The 17657-nt window shown below is 42.3% G+C and overlaps 1 protein-coding gene across 4 annotated transcripts; it reads right to left on the bottom strand.

Annotated features, from left to right (window-relative positions):
* Positions 1–81: 81 nt before the first annotated feature.
* mapk8a (mitogen-activated protein kinase 8a) lies at positions 82–11989 on the bottom strand. Of its 4 annotated transcripts, none has more exons than XM_073481720.1 (12): positions 11800–11989; positions 9654–9820; positions 9305–9434; positions 9165–9223; positions 8937–9075; positions 7422–7587; positions 7130–7201; positions 6064–6246; positions 5830–5954; positions 5632–5695; positions 3611–3688; positions 82–2117 (listed from the first exon to the last, which is right to left on the bottom strand). In XM_073481720.1, exons 2-12 carry the CDS (start codon positions 9773–9775, stop codon positions 1939–1941), a joined length of 1317 nt encoding a protein of 438 aa, XP_073337821.1. In that variant the 5' UTR covers positions 9776–9820; positions 11800–11989; the 3' UTR covers positions 82–1938. The 4 variants fall into 4 exon arrangements, with proteins under 4 accessions (XP_073337821.1, XP_073337820.1, XP_073337823.1 ...); XM_073481719.1 differs by lacking the exon at positions 7130–7201 and adding an exon at positions 6665–6736; XM_073481722.1 differs by lacking the exons at positions 7130–7201; positions 11800–11989 and adding exons at positions 6665–6736; positions 11542–11649.
* Between the last annotated feature and the right edge of the window lie 5668 nt (positions 11990–17657).

Here is a 17657-nt window from a genome sequence, read left to right as displayed (position 1 = left end):
AGGTTAAGTCTTTCCATAAACACCAGGTTCATTTATTGGAAGAACTCTTAAAGGAAACAGTAAAAGAAACAACACAAGACGTTAAAATTCAACTCTTTTATTTGCTGGAGTTGAAGGTAGACAGTTTCCATTTTCTGATGTATATAATTAGTCTGTTAGTGAGGCAATTTCAGATCCAAAGGCTAAAATTCACACGACTGGCCTTGCCCAAACACACCACAGCTGGTTAACTTTGCTGTCAGTGTTTGGTTAAACCATCAGAGGACTGCAGCGTCATCCCAGTAGTGCTGAATGGCTTTCCCTTCTTTCCTCTAAAAGGTACCTGCACTAAAAACCAGAGTTGCTCAGAGAAAACTCATGCGTAGTCTATTCTATCTTTTCTATTTTTTAGAGGAGATGAAGGAGAGGAAAACCACAAAAAAAGAGGATGCCACAGTCAGTTGAGATGTGGCCCACAAAGGGTCAGGACATGCGTCACAATCCCCAAAGTGCATTCTGAGAGCTGATGCTAGGGGGTTACTGCCTGGAGTGCCCAACCATGAAAAGGGGCAAAGGGACAGGTTGGGAAATTGAGCCATCAAATACATCCAAAGGTTATCATGGCAGGTAGCAAATGTCTGTTTCCCGACTCTCAGAAAACAAACATACAGTAAAATGTACAGATCAACCACCGACTATACTAATCTATGAATTATATTGCACAGAAAACAAACAAAAAAGATGAAAACGAAATGCATATAAATAGAACTTCTGAATGAAATGTACATTACATACAATAGATGCCTCCTAGCTTGAAATAAATAAATAAATAAATAACACAAATACAGAAAAAAAAACTGGATCTTTTCTTCACATTTCTTTCAAATGATGTGTGCCATGATATACATACTGTGTGTTTGAGAGTGTGTGCATGTGTGTGAGGTAGAACTCAGAAAGACGCACCACAGGAGAAGAGGGGCGTCCGCCACGGAGAGGACTGAAAATCATTGAACTGAGTAAGGGCACTTAAATTAAATATCTTAAACATCAGACAGCTGTGAATAACGTCTGAAAGAACCTGCCAGAAGGGTAAAGTGACTCATTTAGACTTAGTCTCTGGTGACAGTCCCCAAGTACAGAGCTTGTTGTAGCCAGTGGAGTGGCCTATATCAACTCCTCACCATGCCACATTTCTGTTCTCTTACATTCACCCTGATCTTCCTCATCCAACAGACCATCACCTACAAATTACATCTAAGTAAATAAACAAGTTAAAATACAGTCAGTTAACAGTATGCTATAGTAAAAAAGAGACTCTGCGTCAGGGTTATAGACCGTTTGACTGCTTGTCAAGATGCACACAATCAGAGGTGACGTTATACTAATCATTAGGTTAACTTGGATAAAACCAAGGGACGCTTTCTACAAGAAAGATGAGGAACAATATCAAAATAAAAGCATCCATTTGCAACTGGATCCGAGATGACATGTGCTATAGTCTACTGCTAAAGAGAGAGTAGGTGTAGAGTCATTCAAATGTCCCAAAAATAAATACAAAAATGCCAAATGAACAATTCAAAAATATACTCAACATAATATCGTGGCGCTGACAGCTCGGTAATCGACTGTTCAGCGGCAGCTAAAAAAAACAGCAATGTGTAAAGTACACTCGAATCCCTCTCTTTCGTAACACACATCACAGATTCACATCAAAACATACTCTGATTCTTTGCAGCAAAAATACAGTAGTAATGATACAATTTCAAACCACAATCATTTACAGCAGTGTAGGGGAGGAGGGGAAATAAAAACAAACTGTACATTAAAAGCGCAGCTCTACAAACTAACATGAGAAGTTCCATTGGCCTAACCCCTCTCCCATCACACACACTGATGGGGACAGGTTTTTGTGTGTAAGAGTGTGTGTGTGTGTGTGTGTATGTATACTGCATGTGTGCGTTATCTGCAGCAGGCCAGTGCACCCAGAGACGCGTGGCTGTCCAAGCTGCTGTCTGTTTCAGAGGTCATGGTGGGGTCACTGCTCGGGTCAGTGGGCTCTGTGGACATGGACGAGACGTCGTTGGCTGAAGAGGAGGAGGAGGACGTGGGCTGAGGGGGGCTGTCGATCACTGCTGCACCTGTGCTGCGAAAAACACACGTCAACGAATAGGTTTCATCGAAATACACAGGACACTGATGTTATCTGTTCGGTCACAAACTCACATGTATACAGCGCCAGAGACTTTAGAGTCCTAGGAAGCAATGATGTGGTCATTAGCAGTTTAAGTCTTGTTGAAAAATGAAATCTTAGTTTTTTATTTTGTGTAGTTAGGGGCTGCTTCGATACCACAGGGTTAGGGAAAAGGAAAGATTTTGAGAATAAAGTTTAAAGATTTCAAGAGAAGAAGACAAAACTTAATAATTTGAGATTGAAGTTGCAATATTGTGAGAAAATGTCCAAATATTTAGACAAAAAAGAAGTCAAATGAAATCAAAATGAAAATAAAGTAATAGAAATACAATGTATCCTTGTGAACAGAATATTGTATGTTATGACTGAAGGTAGACTAGATGAGATGTGCATCTTTTGCTTTTCCTGGCAGTACATGTTTACTGTACAATTATTATTTTTCCTTACATAACACTTGTGTGTTTGTTCTGTTTCTTATAACTAGCACACGGCTGCTGGTCTGCGTCTGCAGGATGAGTCACGTCTGTGTCTCGCTGCTTTTTCGGCAATAGGACTCTTGAAATATTATCACTTGATTCTCAAATTATCTTGACTTTATTTTTTAATTATTGAAATTTTATTCTGGAAATATTTTGACTTCATTTTTGAAAAATATTACATATGAATTCTTGAAACAATACGACTTAATTCAGGAAATATTATCACTTTATTCTGGAAATATTAACACAATAAATACTAGTATACACCGATCAGGCATAACATTATGACCAACTGCCTAATATTGTGAAGGTTCCCCTTGTGCAGCCAAAACAGCTCTGACCTGTCAAGACATGGACTTAAGACCTCTGAGGGTGTCCTGTGGTGTCTGGCACCAGGGTGTTTTATAGTGGATCCTCTGGGTCCTGTATGTTGGGGGGTGGGGCCTCCATGGATCAGACCTGCTCCAGCACGTCTTACAGATGCTCGATCAGATTGGGATCTGGGGAATTTGGAGGCCCGGTCAACACCTTGGGCCCTTTATTGTGTTCCTCGAGCTGTTCCTGAGCAGTGTTTGCGGTGTGTCAGAGGACATTGTCCTGATGGAGGGCCACTGCCATCGGGTAGTGTTGTGATGAGGGGGTGTACTTGGTCCACAACAGTGTTTGGATGGGTGGTGTGTGTCGAGTAGCATTCATATGAATGCCAGCACCCAAGGTTTCCCAGCAGAACATCGCATTGTGATGGGATGATCAATGTTATTCACGTCACCTGTCAGTGGTTTTAATGTTGTGGCTGATCGGTGCAAAAATAATTCTAACTGGGTTGTGTTTATATATTTAGTATTCAGTGAACTTCATATTGAGTATTTTTTCATTATTCAACCATAAGAGAGTCTTCTGAAACACTGTTATTCATCCTCTCCACCTCGTCTCATCTCCCAAAGTTATAATGATTACTCACCTAAAGGAGGGGGCTGGCCTCTTATCACTCCATTTTTTTTCCACTCCTCCCATTCACTCACTTCCTTATAAATAAGCCCTACAAATGAAAGAACAGGAGAAACTTAGCGGGGCGTGCATGTATCACAGTGTGTGATGTACTTGTTCTTTACAGTCGGAGCGTAGTGCATACTGTACAGTCCAGACAGCATCATGTTTCTAAATTAGACGGGCTGTGCTGGTGTGACCCTCCTAAAAAATGAGTGAGGGGTCATTATCACCTGGCAGGGGGTCAGGATGAGCTCATCCTGCTGCTACACTGAAAGTGATATTTACTCACAATCTCAAACCCTCCCGTGCTCCACAGAATCAGGTTCCCCACAGTGGAAAACACTAACTGGGAGGCTTTACAGGGGATTTCAAGTCACGTAATGCACTCTCTGGCAGCTACAGTGGAGATACAGACCTCCTTGGGAAACAATGTGTGTGACTGCATGTCTACACATTCACTGGCTGTCCCACTGGATTTCTTTACACATGGTTTATTTCTGGGATTTACATGGACAGAAAGTAATCATGTCACCACTGATGAACTAATCATAGAATCCGACCAGCTGACCATTTCTATATTGTAAATACGTCTTATTTGCACAAAATTGGATGTATTAACTATAGCAGATAGCTTATATATCACAGCTCTCCATATCTCCAGCTGGTTTGTTCGTCAACTTAAATCCAAAATTCAGCTATCTGACTTATTATATACTGACTTACTATATGACTTCTGAACCTGTAACTCGCAGATTCTTAGTGTCTTAAAGAGGTAAAACAATGCTCTTCTCCAACTAAACTTCTAAATAAATGTAATTTAAAGGGTAATCAACATTAAAGTGTGTTTACAGGTCTGCATATGTGGAAAAGGTAGTATCAAGGCTTGTGTGGCTCCAGAGGAAGCTGCATGTAATCTGATAAACTGCCTCTGGTGACGTCGCTCAGTGGCTAAGCTGCATTGTGGGTAATGTAGCCACCAGGTCTTTGTTAAAAACAAATAATCCAAAGTGATGCAACAGAGATATCACCTTTTTTATTCCACGCATTCTTCATTTTAAAACCTCGTGGCTACATTACCTACAATGCAACTGAGCCACTGAGTGACATCACTGTAGGCAGTTTATCAGATTACATGCAAATTCCACTGGAGCAAGAATATAGTAAGACGTTTTAACATTTATTAGCTCGACTGGATATCTGTTACTGATATCTGCCATGTTATTTTGCCTAGTTGAAACTCTAATTTTCTATATCTATTAGGGCTGGGCGATATCAATAATACTGAAATATTTTTTAGGCTATAATCACAATATATATCTCAATAATTTGACAGATATATTGCAATTAAGCACTCCATTAACAGTAGGACTGGGCCACAAAATCAAACATCATGATATTTTTGACCAAATATTGTGACAATAATGTAGGGATGACTATTAGTACTTTTGATGAATAATCATCAGTAATATGGATCTGATGACTGAGTGGGAGGTATCAGAACATGTAGAACAGTCTGGTAAATTTAGAAAATTACATCACGTTACTGGAACACTGTGTTCATAACCAGGAAAAGACCAGAACACACTTGTCACAGTACAACAATATCCAAAATCTAAGACGATACGTAGTCTCACACCACAGTAACAATATAATATATATATATCGCCCAGCCCTAATATCTGTAAGTACATTTTGACTTCTGAGATTCAAACTACTAATGCCATTCATCTGCATTACAGATATTAACAATTCAGTTGCAAATATCCACAGTATGAAATTGTAACTACAACTAGTCAAAATGACATAGTTAATATCTGTAATCTTAATTCCAGTTAATCAAATTTAAATAAACAGTCAAAACAAATCACTATAAGGAAATCCAGCCGAGCACTGTGGTTAATTCCTGTGCTGCATCAGGGGCCAGAGGGTAAATAATACACTTAAACCGCCGGTCAAAAGTGAAGTGTTGAGTGTAGTGTAATGCTATCTAACCTTTCCACTCCTCCACGGTATGCTCCCTCTCATCCAGCTGTTTCTCCAGGATCTTAGGCGGGGGCTGAGAAAGAGAAAATGGCTTAAACGGCACATTGGCGCAACGAGAACGAAGCCAACTTTCCACTTCAAGCGATGTAATTAAAATCTCATGTGACCCATTTAAGGATCATGCGGTCCGATCGGCGATCCACTTACCGCTTCCACTTCAGCCGGGTCGTACCAAACATTAATGTAGGGGTGCTGCAGGGCCTCGTCTACGGAGATGCGCTTGGAGGCATCGATCACTAGCATCTTGGATAAGAGATCTCTGGCTTGGCTTGCTGAGGGGGGGAAACGACAGATAGATAAGATACAGATAAGATGCTTGTCTTGAAATGTGGTCGAAGACGTCTTCATGATTTATGGTCATGCAAAAAAAAACCCCACTACCTTTCAGTTTGTTGTGGTCAGAGTCAGCAGGGAAGAGCACGTCTGGGAAGAGTTTCTCAAAGCTGTATCCAGCGTAGCGTGGCCTGTTTTCTACGTACGTCCTTACTGACTGGTTCAGCTTCATGAGAAAGTCCTGAGATGGAGTGCCTAGCTGCTCAATCACCTTGTTCCACTGGTCGATGTCTGAAGTGTGAATGTTAAGGGAACAGGCCACACACACATTCTTCACTCTCACACGCACACTGTAACACACCATAAGGGCATCGTGACATTTACCTTTCGTTGAGGTGCACACACCAACAGCTCTATTTACGTAGTCTACACACACACACACCTACATCACATGATCTGAAGTGATGCAGCCACTCAGTCACTCTCCTATAACTACAGCACATACTCTCTCAGCAGCTACTGCCCTTTAACATCTGAGTTTTCATAATAGGTGGGTGCAGCAGAGCAATGATGGAGGCCGTGTTTGTCGGGCGGAAAAGTTGACAATGGATAGCAGAGTGACAGGGGGAAACTCCTCGGGATGGTGTCGGACCTCCTCACACAGAATGAAGTGATGACACAGTGATCAATCAATGACGGGGAAGGATACGATCAGTGCCGGGGAACAACACACTTCCCCTGATCATCTCGGCCACTATGCAGCCCACTGACCACACATCCACTGCAGGTGGAGGTTGAGATGATGGGGAGGTGGGCATGCAAACAAAATGGTGAAAGAACAAACAGAACAAAAATGAGAAGGATGCAAACAGAATGACAGAGGCGTGATGATGAGTGGAAATGAGAATGGAGAACGTGCAGCGTCAGCCGGATATATGAGAAAGAAGCGAAGCGGTTAAAGTGAAAACTGACATGTGGGTGAAAATTTACAGCCCGTAGCTGCCGGAAAGCTTCGAATAAGACACTGCCCCGAGGCCTGGCACAAAATGATGTACTTTAGTCAGAAATTGACCAGGGAAAAAATCTGACACACTGCACAGCATGAAGCACAAACACTTTACAAAGACTGTTAATATTCAAAATGTGAAGAAGCATTAATAGGACCCAAGGATACAGTCCCTTCCTGGGAAGAGGATTTTATGGCGCACCATTTCCGCCAGTATGCAGCCCACAGACCATATGTCCACTAGTGGAGTGGAGCACGGTAAACAAAAGCCAATAAGAGGTGAGAGGAATGCACAACAGGTTAGATACAAGCAGGATGCTAGTTAGTGAGCAATATCTTACAATAAATCTCCATTATGTATAGAAGCACCATGCAAGTCACAAATGTTTTTTATGCATCAAAAATCACCAAGGGTTTTACACTGCAGACTGACGGATACGGCACATAGATTATCACTAACCATTGGCTTGGTAGCCCATGCCCAGGATAACCTCTGGCGCTCTGTAGTAGCGTGTAACAACATACGGGGTCATCAGCAGGCCTGTGGCAGCCGTCCGAGCCAAGCCGAAGTCCAAAATCTTCAGCGTGCAATCTGATTTGACGACTATGTTGCTGGGCTTGAGGTCCTACAGAGGAACACACACAGCAAAATGCAACTTCTTAGATGCTTTGTCGATTGACTGCTAATGTGCTGACGTCTCTTTAGTGATTTATTGATCAAGTAAGAGAAGTGTCATGAGGAAACATCTTCCACCACCATTTTGAGATTAAATGGACCCCCGACATCAGAACATCTCGACCAGTCCTGTTGTTATATAAGGATTGTTCATGGCTTGTTTTGGTGATCACGGTGTCGTCTTAATGCGTCATGACTAAAATCCAGCTGATAGACTGCAGGTTCCGCCTCCTGCTGCAGCTGTTTTCTGAAGATAACTTTCGTCTGTGCCATGTTTTCTCTGCAGCGCAAATTGCTTACTGAGATGTTTTGCTTGTTAGTAGCAAATGCATTGTTAAGTTCACAGTTTCAAGATGAATCAAGCAGTGGTACTTCACAATATTGATTGTGTTTTTTTCTGAGATCGGCTGCTTCTTCATTCTAACTAGAAAATATGTTTTATTGGAGATGTAACATTTCTTTACTGATTTAACATTGTCAGAATTGTATTTGTTGTGTACGGAAGCCAAGAATAGCCGTAATGCAACTGTTTTTGTCTTTTTAATGCCATTATCATGAGATCACAAGTTACTTATTTCGTTGTCTCAAGATCATGTCTCATTATCATGAGAAAATGACTTCATATGAGCCACGACATTTTCAAAGCAAACCATATGAACTTGAGCTTCTGCTATTTGTTGTGGGAATGTTTTCCCTATTGATCTCATATGAGGGTTTTATCATGACTAACACAACAACAGAGCTTGTTTTCTCGAGATAATGACCTTTGAAAAACAAAAACCATGCAAGCACGGCCGTTCTCGACTTTCTTTAGTGGTGAGACGCACACCTGACTGCATGTTTCTGATGCTGATGCAGTTCTCTCTTTATGTTGGTCTTCCTTTTCATTATGAGGTGCAGTTGTACATTACTATGCATGAATACATTTTGCAGCTGCTTATTATTGATCCATATGGGGAAAGTTGTGCATTCACCAGCTCTACTCGATACGCAGGTCAGAAGTCCGTATCAGACAAAGCAGCTGGAAATCCAGTGTTTTGTTCAGAGAAATTTTATTAAGCATTCTTGCTTTTATCATCAAAGAATTACACAAATGGAGATATTTTCCACTGATGTTTCAACAGAAATCCTAAATTGAATTTTGTTACTCTATAAAAGACTATATTCATCATCTCCTGGTGCACCGTTTGACCGTTTGCCCTTACACTTCAGTGTCAAGTGTCACAGCAGGTTTAACTGTTCCTCTTGGGGACACTGGCCTGGCATCAGTCTGTGTGGTGACGGCCAGCTGATGCTTACCCTGTGAATGATGCCAGCAGCATGGAGGTGTTTGATACCGCACAACATCTGATAGAGCAGATAGGACAGCCTCTCGTGGTCCAGCTCCATCTGTATGACCTGGCACAGGTTGGCATCCATCAGCTCCATCACCAAGTAACTGACGGAGCAGAAACGGTTTTAATAAACGATGCGTACGGTACTGTGTGCTCCAAAATGAAAAGAAACACTTCACATCTCGTTACTTACACATCCTGGAAGTCTTCTAATGATTTTTGTGGTGTAAATACATTTAATAGGCCGATGATCTGTGGGTACAAAGGGACACGTTTAGGCACACAGATGACTGAACAACTTTTGCCATTAGTGGCGTATGTTTGCATACTTACATTTTTGTGATTGACACATTTCATTAGCACTAGCTCTCTGAACGCCCTCTTGGCATGGGTTTGATTTTGAAACGGCCGACTCAGCTTCTTGATGGCGACATTTCGTTCAAGGATTTGGTCATAAGCAGAGCTGTGGAGCAAAGTCATTTCAGAATAAGGTCACAAAGGCAGCACAATAGGTATTAAACGTCACAGGATATGGGTGTGTCGCTAAAGAAATGTACAGTTTATATGTATTTATATTTTAATTAATTGACATTAAAGACATTGTTCTCATGAATGTCCTGGTGGAAACAGTGACCCATGTTTCACCAGATAGCTCTTGACTGAATATGGACACAACACTCACCAGACGATCCCCTGTGCTCCCGAGCCGATGGGTCTGAGATTCTGGTACCGCTTCAGTACTGTGAACGTTGAATCCCCAACATCTAGGCTGTAGAACTCTCTTTCTCTCTTGTTTTTGTTCATGGTGAAATCCTCGATCACTGTTCTCTGTGCATCCAAAAATGTCCTCTGCACACACAAAGACATGCGTTTAAGTATTTTCTAGTGCCAGTAAGACACCACAATAGCTGCTGAGCAGAAAAGCCAAAAATTAGAATGTCAAATGGAAAAGAAAAATCCTCTGCTCAGGAGAAGAAAGATTAGGAGGGAAGGAGGAAAGACACTGCTGAATTTCACACTTGAGGCGAGCACTGCGGTTCCTTATCTCTGCAACTCAGCAAACACACCAGGATGGAAGATTTTATATCATCAGCAGTGGTGGCAGAACAGCAGGCCACAGGGAGGTCTACTCCATCATATGAAACATGACTCTCTGAGTGACTCTGTCACACTGGAAAACCAAGCCCGGTGATAATTCCTGCGAGTTTGGAGCCCAGCCCAGGACTCCAGCCCAGTTCTACAAGCAGGTCTTCCACAGGCACATGTTAACTGGGTCAAATTGCACCATGAGGGCTGTGAGCCCAGATAACATACAGCGCAGAGATGCCAATTTGTTCGCAAGACGATCCCGAGCATGCTTCATTTTGCATTTAAATCTAAAAAAGGACACGGTGACTTCCTTTTGCGTTTCTTCAGTTCTTATATAAGCGACGTAATCGCCCTCCCCGCTCCTCCACTCTCCCGACACACAGTCCATATGAGGGATGTAATTGCCAGAATAAAATGAGTCAGCTCTCCTTCTGTTGCTCCAACGTCACAAAGACGCACATAACATCCACCTCCCTCACAACATGAAAATAGACGTGCCGCCTCTTTCTAGATTTCAGACAGGAAGGCAATTACGCTTGAATGGGTTATGAATGGCTGTCGCTGGTATGTACAGTTACATTTTATTTTGTAATAATGGCTCTCCGTTAAGAAAATTAAGGTCAGGTCAGTGCAGGGAGGGAATCTGGATGTTAACATTGCTGTTCCTGCTGTGAAATAAATCGTATCGATGGTCACAACCGCTCGCTGCATCGACACATTCCCCTGAAAAATCACTTACACACTGTTAGATTGCAGTTGCAGCAGCCACATCAGTAGTCTGCAGGTCTGCACCTCATGGATGGATGCATTTGAAGGCAGGGACGGCTGTTGTGCATCTAGAAAACACAGCAGGGTCATTCCTGGAGTGCACTGCCTTCTAATGACTCTGTTTTCTCTAAACAAGCTGCTGCAGCCTAATGATTTAATGAAGGGCTTCCAGAGCACACACTTAGAAGACAATTAAAGACTCTGGCGAAGGCGGCTGGAGAACTGTGTGACTGTTTGACCACATATTAACACAACATTACGTGGTGTGGTGCAGCCTTGCTGTCTAGTACACACACATTGACAGCCTAATATGAATACCATCTCGTGTCTCCCAAACAAATCTCAGCCATACACATTTGTATTATAATCTGAAATACCTTCTGTCACTTATAATCCTCCCATGTGCCCAATCCAAGGATAAAACAGCCCTTTTCCCTCCAATCCGCACATGCAAACTGTGAGCAGGGCGGAGAAAGACACAGAAACAGAGGACCTTGCTCCAGATTACAGCAGAGTCCTGAGTGGAGGACCACCATCGACCCGTTATTCATTTCTATCGGCTGTCAGCGTGTTAACCTTGGCCACACGACCCCTCGTCTTGTCTTGTCTCGCAGGCGCAGAGTAAATGACCGCAGCTGCACCGGAGAGGAAGCCGTGCATGCTTAAAAACACCGTCCGAGACATGAATGCAGTGATAATAATGACACCCATACCGTGATATGCCGGGGCCTGGTTGTGAACACAGTGCGCAGTCGGCGGCGAAACTGGCCCTGCGTGTGCGGAACGCCTCGTACGGCCGGGAAACGAGTGTTTCTGGCGGGGGTGAGCAAGTGAAGCTACGGCGCGACAAAAACAACAAGCACCTCGGTGAAAAGCAAAGCAAGCGTGCACATATAGCGACACACGACCCTCCCCCCACGGCCAAACAATAAGCACGTCTGAGGAGCGAGAGGTGCGAATCCTCATCTTACCTCTGTCGGTGAATCACAACTATCGATCCCCCCCTTGCGGTCCGATCGCCGGTGAAATGCTCCGGAGCAGCCCGACGATACGTTAATGCCGCCGGTGAAGGATGATTTATTCCGTTGTGCGGCTTAAAAATACATGACCTCACCAAATTCACTTGCCTACGTTTCCATCTGGCTGCTACTGACAGGCCGGGACGCGCAGTGCGCACGGGGCATGCGTCCCAGCAGCGCGTCACTCATCCACAGGGACACACCCACCGCCTCCTCCATCCATCCTGCCTTCCTTCCGCCTGAGCTATCTATCTATCTATCTGTCTATCTATCTATCTATCTATCTATCTATCTTGAAGAACTAGAAACACAAACTTGTGGCCCACTTCCGTTTAAAACATACTAAATGACCTGTAATGTAAAATGTAGTAACTGTATTGTACAGGGCTGACATGCACCCCACATATTATATATTACTGGTCTTTTTTCTGTCCAGCAGCATTACACAAGTTCTCTTAAGTGGTATTTCCAGTAATGAGGAGTGAAAGATGAGGCTGCATATTGACCAGCTGCTTTATGTTTCTTAAAAATGTATTTTTCTGGTGAGTGCAGCGCCAGGCTGCATACTTTACGGATCATTGGCCTCCAGAGCATTTGTTGTTTTTTTTTCTTCCTGTAACTAAAACAAAATGGATTGGAAGCTGATGCCCATGTTTCACCCCGCAAAGTGTCCCTGCTGCAAAATCCTTCACAGAGGTAAATGGAAGGACAGAAAGGGCATTTAGTGGAGCACAGGCACCTGGATACAAGCCAAACAGTCGAGCACATATGGATTCTTATAGAAAATATAGAATTATTACTTTTATTTGTCAGGTCTGTTTGATTTAAAGTAGGCTGCTTAGTTAGTTTGATTGAGTATTCTGATGCATTTTAGATTTTTTTAATGTAAACAAAAGGTAGTCTTAGAATCGCAACCTATTCTTTTTATATGAAGACAAAAGAGAGCTAGATCTAAGTTAATAATGTTTTCTGAAGCGCTTTCTGACATCATCTACTAAAGTATTTCCAGTTTTGTTGCTTAATACTTCTACTCCACTACAATTCAGAGGCAAATACTCTTCTTTTTACAGCTCTATTTATCTAACAACTTGAGTTAATTTGCAGATTCAGATTCATGATATAAAATATGATTAAATTATCTATTACAGGTTAAGTAAGATAAGATTTTATTGATCCATGGGGGAATATTCACAAGTTACCCAGTAGTATTAATGACCTTTTACTAGCTGCAACATTAAAGTCATGTACATATATATCTATCAATATTTATAATTAAATGAAATAATGTTTGTTGCACTCTGAAATAGGCCATTCCACATTATAACTCCTAGTAGTATTTAAGTAGGCCTATATTTGGAAGCTAATAGAGAGATTTTTTAACTGGATTTTTGAATATCACTGAAACCACCACTAAGCATCTTACTGCATAACTACTGTACATGTTTTCTGTAAACTGGTAAATCCACAAGTCGTAAAGTTAGAGTTAGAATAGTTTGTGACTGAAGTCGGCCTGTGAAGACGGACTGGTGAGTAGGTGAGTCTCCGTGTTCGGTGTGATGACGTTTAATGTCCGTGACAACTTTGGTTGTCTCATTTAGCCGCTTGTTAGCAACTGTCATTTTTAAGACACATAGGTGCTTTATAATTCAACTGTGGGACATTAAATGATGTATTTTATGTCGTCGAACAGAACATGAAAATATCTGACAGTATTTCGGGCATTTAACTGAAAACCAATTACAAAAAACTCATTGACTTTGAGACGAGGGAACCGGATGAACATAAATGCTAACCAATGTCTGTGTGTTAGGACTACAACCTACACCGCTCTATACTGTCTACTTTCACTTAAACACACAGTATGTAATTTCTGTTACTGGAGGTCTCTCAATCGAAACAGAACATAAGAAGTAAGCAACATTGCATCATGGGAGTTGTTGTCTTCATTGTTAAACAACCACCTTTTGCAGACGAAAATCTATCCAATGTAACTCAGGCAGAAATGTTCACAGACAGACAAGGTAATGTGTAGAAGTTTATTCCTCTCGTCATGTTTAGTGTCGTCTACTGGCTAGCTCCTCACTGTCTGACTCTGAAACGCACCGTTAGCTTCAGTAAAATTACATATTCCTCTGAAGTTAGCTTGAAATACTCTTTTTATTACACAAATGTAGTTTTTTTTCAAACCTATTTATACAGAAATGTTACATATTATATCTTTAAGTATTTATTATTTAAATCTTCCCTTTCACTTGTATTTCTGTTATATTACTACTTAAAAAAGATCTGAGTACTTCTTCCACCACTGTATGTCAGTTTCCTTACGGTAGATACAGCAGATAAATGTGAAAAATATTGACTGGACTGTAAATACCATTAACATTAATATGTAATTCCAGCTACTCGGTCAGTTTATTAGTCATTTATGGAGGTGATGCTGCAGTGGTCACATACACGCATTAATAAACTGAGGGCTATTGTTTGCATGATCAGTGTCATCAGGGCCACATCCTCTGTAAGCCTCCAGAGCTGCTCTCCTGTCCATATTAAACTGTGCTATCATGTGTGGACTGTGACATGCTGCACGGGCTCTGCAGAAACCCACAGCATAGTAGTGAGGGTACATCTAGAGTTCACCCACCAGCTCTCACACGCTACAACGGCGGAGGCGCAGCCATGCTCTGGACTGAAGGCATGTGACTGAATAAGGACATTAGGTAAAATTACGTTAAGTTAGCGCTGAGTAGTTTGGATTCTCCCTGCAGCCACCTGACAGCCCTGGATGCTTGTTATTTATCCTTGTCCCTGCGCAGATAGCCCGGGGCCTGCAGAGGCAAGCTGCGCGCACTACACCGGCATGGATACACGTCCCGGCACCGACTCCCGCAGCAAGCACACAAGGCTACTACGGTTTCTTACCCCTTGCTCGAAGAGAGCCCGCAGTGTTATGATCATCGTTGGGGAGCAGCCCGACAGCAGCAGCAGCAGCAGCAGCAGGCTACAGTCCGCTCGTTTGGCCGAGGTCGTTCGTCCTTCCCAGGCTTCTCTGTAGCGCACCTACCGCCGGGGGATCCACCGCACCTTTGGGCGTCAGACGGATTAGGTAAATCGGTGTAACTTAGCTGATCCCACGCCACCCGCTATTGGTGGCTCTGACCTGTCGCTGTCAAACCGCGAGGCTAATCCAATTATGTGTTTAAAGGCGAGCAGCTAAGAATAGCGCCAATTACAGTCAAAAGTTTCACATCTACAGCGTGGTGCCGCCGGCGACACAGCAAATGAATGGGGCACCATGCATGTATAGTTAATGTCATTGATGAATTACCTGCCGGAGAGGAGCAGCCTTTTTACCAAGAGGACGTCAAAGCAGCAGTGCGATGATCACAAGGATTATTTCGGATCCGCGGTGGGAGCAGTGAAGATAAGACACAGGATCAGTCCGCTCACATAGGCTACATATGGTACCAGGTAATGTTTCCATCATCTTCCTCCTTCCCACAGTGCTCTGATTGACAGTCTGCTGAATAGAAGAGGGTGATTCTGTTCATTATTCACAGATTTCATGTGTGGTTTCACTTCAGCTCCCCACACTCACAAGCCTGTGCTGAGATTTACCTTTAAGGGTTATAAAATGCATAGTAAAGCCTTCATCTCCAGGCCTGTGTCGACAGAAATCATCTTGGTGGAATTTGTTGTTGTCAGATGCTGCTACTGGAGCTAATCAGACTCTGATCATGTCCTTACCATCATACTTTGTTTTCATGGTGTGTGAGTGTATTGTCACTGTGCTGTATAGAGAGAAAAGAGGCTGTGAGAGACCTAGATCCTGAAGAGGCATGTTGTCCCAAATTCCCAGGAATACAGAGCAGCCTCTCCTCCGTCTGTGTCCACATCATGTGGCTGTCTGCTAAATGGATCAGTAAGGTAGTTTTGTCTGTAACAGGATAATAAGACGGGTTGTTGACTGCTTCATTTCAATCATGGCAGGTTCTGCGTTTTAGTCCAAATGAGAGGATGAAGATGGTTTAACTCCCAGTGAGCCAAGGAGAAAGGAATGTGTATGCAGGGGCAACTGGTGTGTAAAACAGACATGCATCAGCATCAGAAGATACTGGAAAGCGTGAGTTCTTGTTGCATGAGAGATCTTTGAAATTAGTTTCGTAATGCAATTGATTATGAAGTTTGTGAAGGTTGTGATTTGAGGAATGCAGACGCTGTAACAGAAAGTTTGATGTTGGTGGTGAGAGGAATCACGAGAAGCCCGACTTGATCAATTCAATAAACACAACCCAAATGTAAAGGTCAGAGCTACAGATCGACCGATATGTTGTTGTTTTTTTCAGGGCCGATATGGATACTGATGATTGGTAATCAAGGAGACTGATAACTGATATCTGGAACCGATATACATTTACAATAAAACAAAAAAAATCTTGTCAAAATGTAGGATAACCAGTGATGGAATGAAACAATTACTCAAGTACATCGGCGTTGAAGTAGCACATTTTAAAATGATTTTATTTTATCGGCAATCGGACATGAAAAACACTGATACCGATCATCGGAAAACTGCTGAATACTGGCCTCGATAATCAGTCTATCCCTCGTCAAGCCATGTTGTAATATACACAACAAAGTTTATGCACATTTTGCCCAGATGTCAACATATGACAGCGTGTAGTCGATATAACCAGGTTTCTGTCTCGATCTCTGCAGCAGTGTTTGGCCTCACAACAACACTCCAGTAGCCCTTACACCTGTAGACAGACCAGTGTGACGGAGAACAGCTGCTAAACTTCTGCACAATAGTGAATGGGGAGGACCTGGCAGTGTTCCTACTTTCAAACCAGCCTGCAGGGATATAGGATTATTGTATATTTCTCATCAATATAAGCTTAATCACTGACTTAAACGGCCTGCAAAACCCTTGTGGGGTTTTTTTTTGCTTTGCCACACACGTAATCTCGACTTTCCTCGCAAATCTGGGTGTCACAAGCCGAGGATAAGTTCAGTTCAAGTGAAGGATTTAATCAGGCCTAAAGTAATTGGGTTGTGTGTACAAGTGGCAGCGTGTTGCTTCGTTCAGTACTGCGAGTAGAGTATTGTATTACTGCTCGGGAACATTTAGAGGAACAGAACAGTCACAATAAATAACGGAAACATGATGGTTGGGTTTCACAGCCTTTAGCATGAGTCAGGAAAAAACAGATTCTCTCTACTGTTATTTGAGAACGTTTTCAACATGTCTCACTCACAGTTTTATTCTCATGTCATGGAAATGGATCCGTCCGAGGTTGGAAATGCAGTTAAAGGTCTCTCAGACTTTTCCAGCACCAGTGTGTTGCAGTTATTGCTGCCGTTTGTGACAGCTACTTAAGGAAATGTCCATAACAGTAGTCTTCTAAAGTGATGGCAATATCAGGTCTCGAGTTTGCAGTTCAATCGGATGAAATAATGCAGTCTTTTAGAAAATACAGGAAATAGACTCTCTCAGAATGCATTGATCTGAAAGAGACAGACATTTTACTGTGGGATCGGTTCAGTTTTGATGTGTGCATCTACCTCATCTAACATGTTTTATCATGAATTTGTAAAATTTAATCTGACTGAAAAGAAAAGACAGAAATACCTTTATTACATAGTCACAATAATATGTTATATAACTGATGAACAGCAAAATATAAGTACATACAAGTAAGTTGGGATATGATCTTCTGTCTGTCAGCTCATGTTTCTTTTTCCTCCTCCACGTTCTCAGACTGTATATAGCCATGATAATACCTCCACGGTATGTGACAACAAAACTAACA

The sequence above is a fragment of the Pagrus major genome, chromosome 15 (genome assembly GCF_040436345.1).
Source record: "Pagrus major chromosome 15, Pma_NU_1.0".
Classification (NCBI taxonomy): Eukaryota; Metazoa; Chordata; class Actinopteri; order Spariformes; family Sparidae; genus Pagrus; species Pagrus major.
This window is presented reverse-complemented; position numbering and strand designations above follow the sequence as displayed.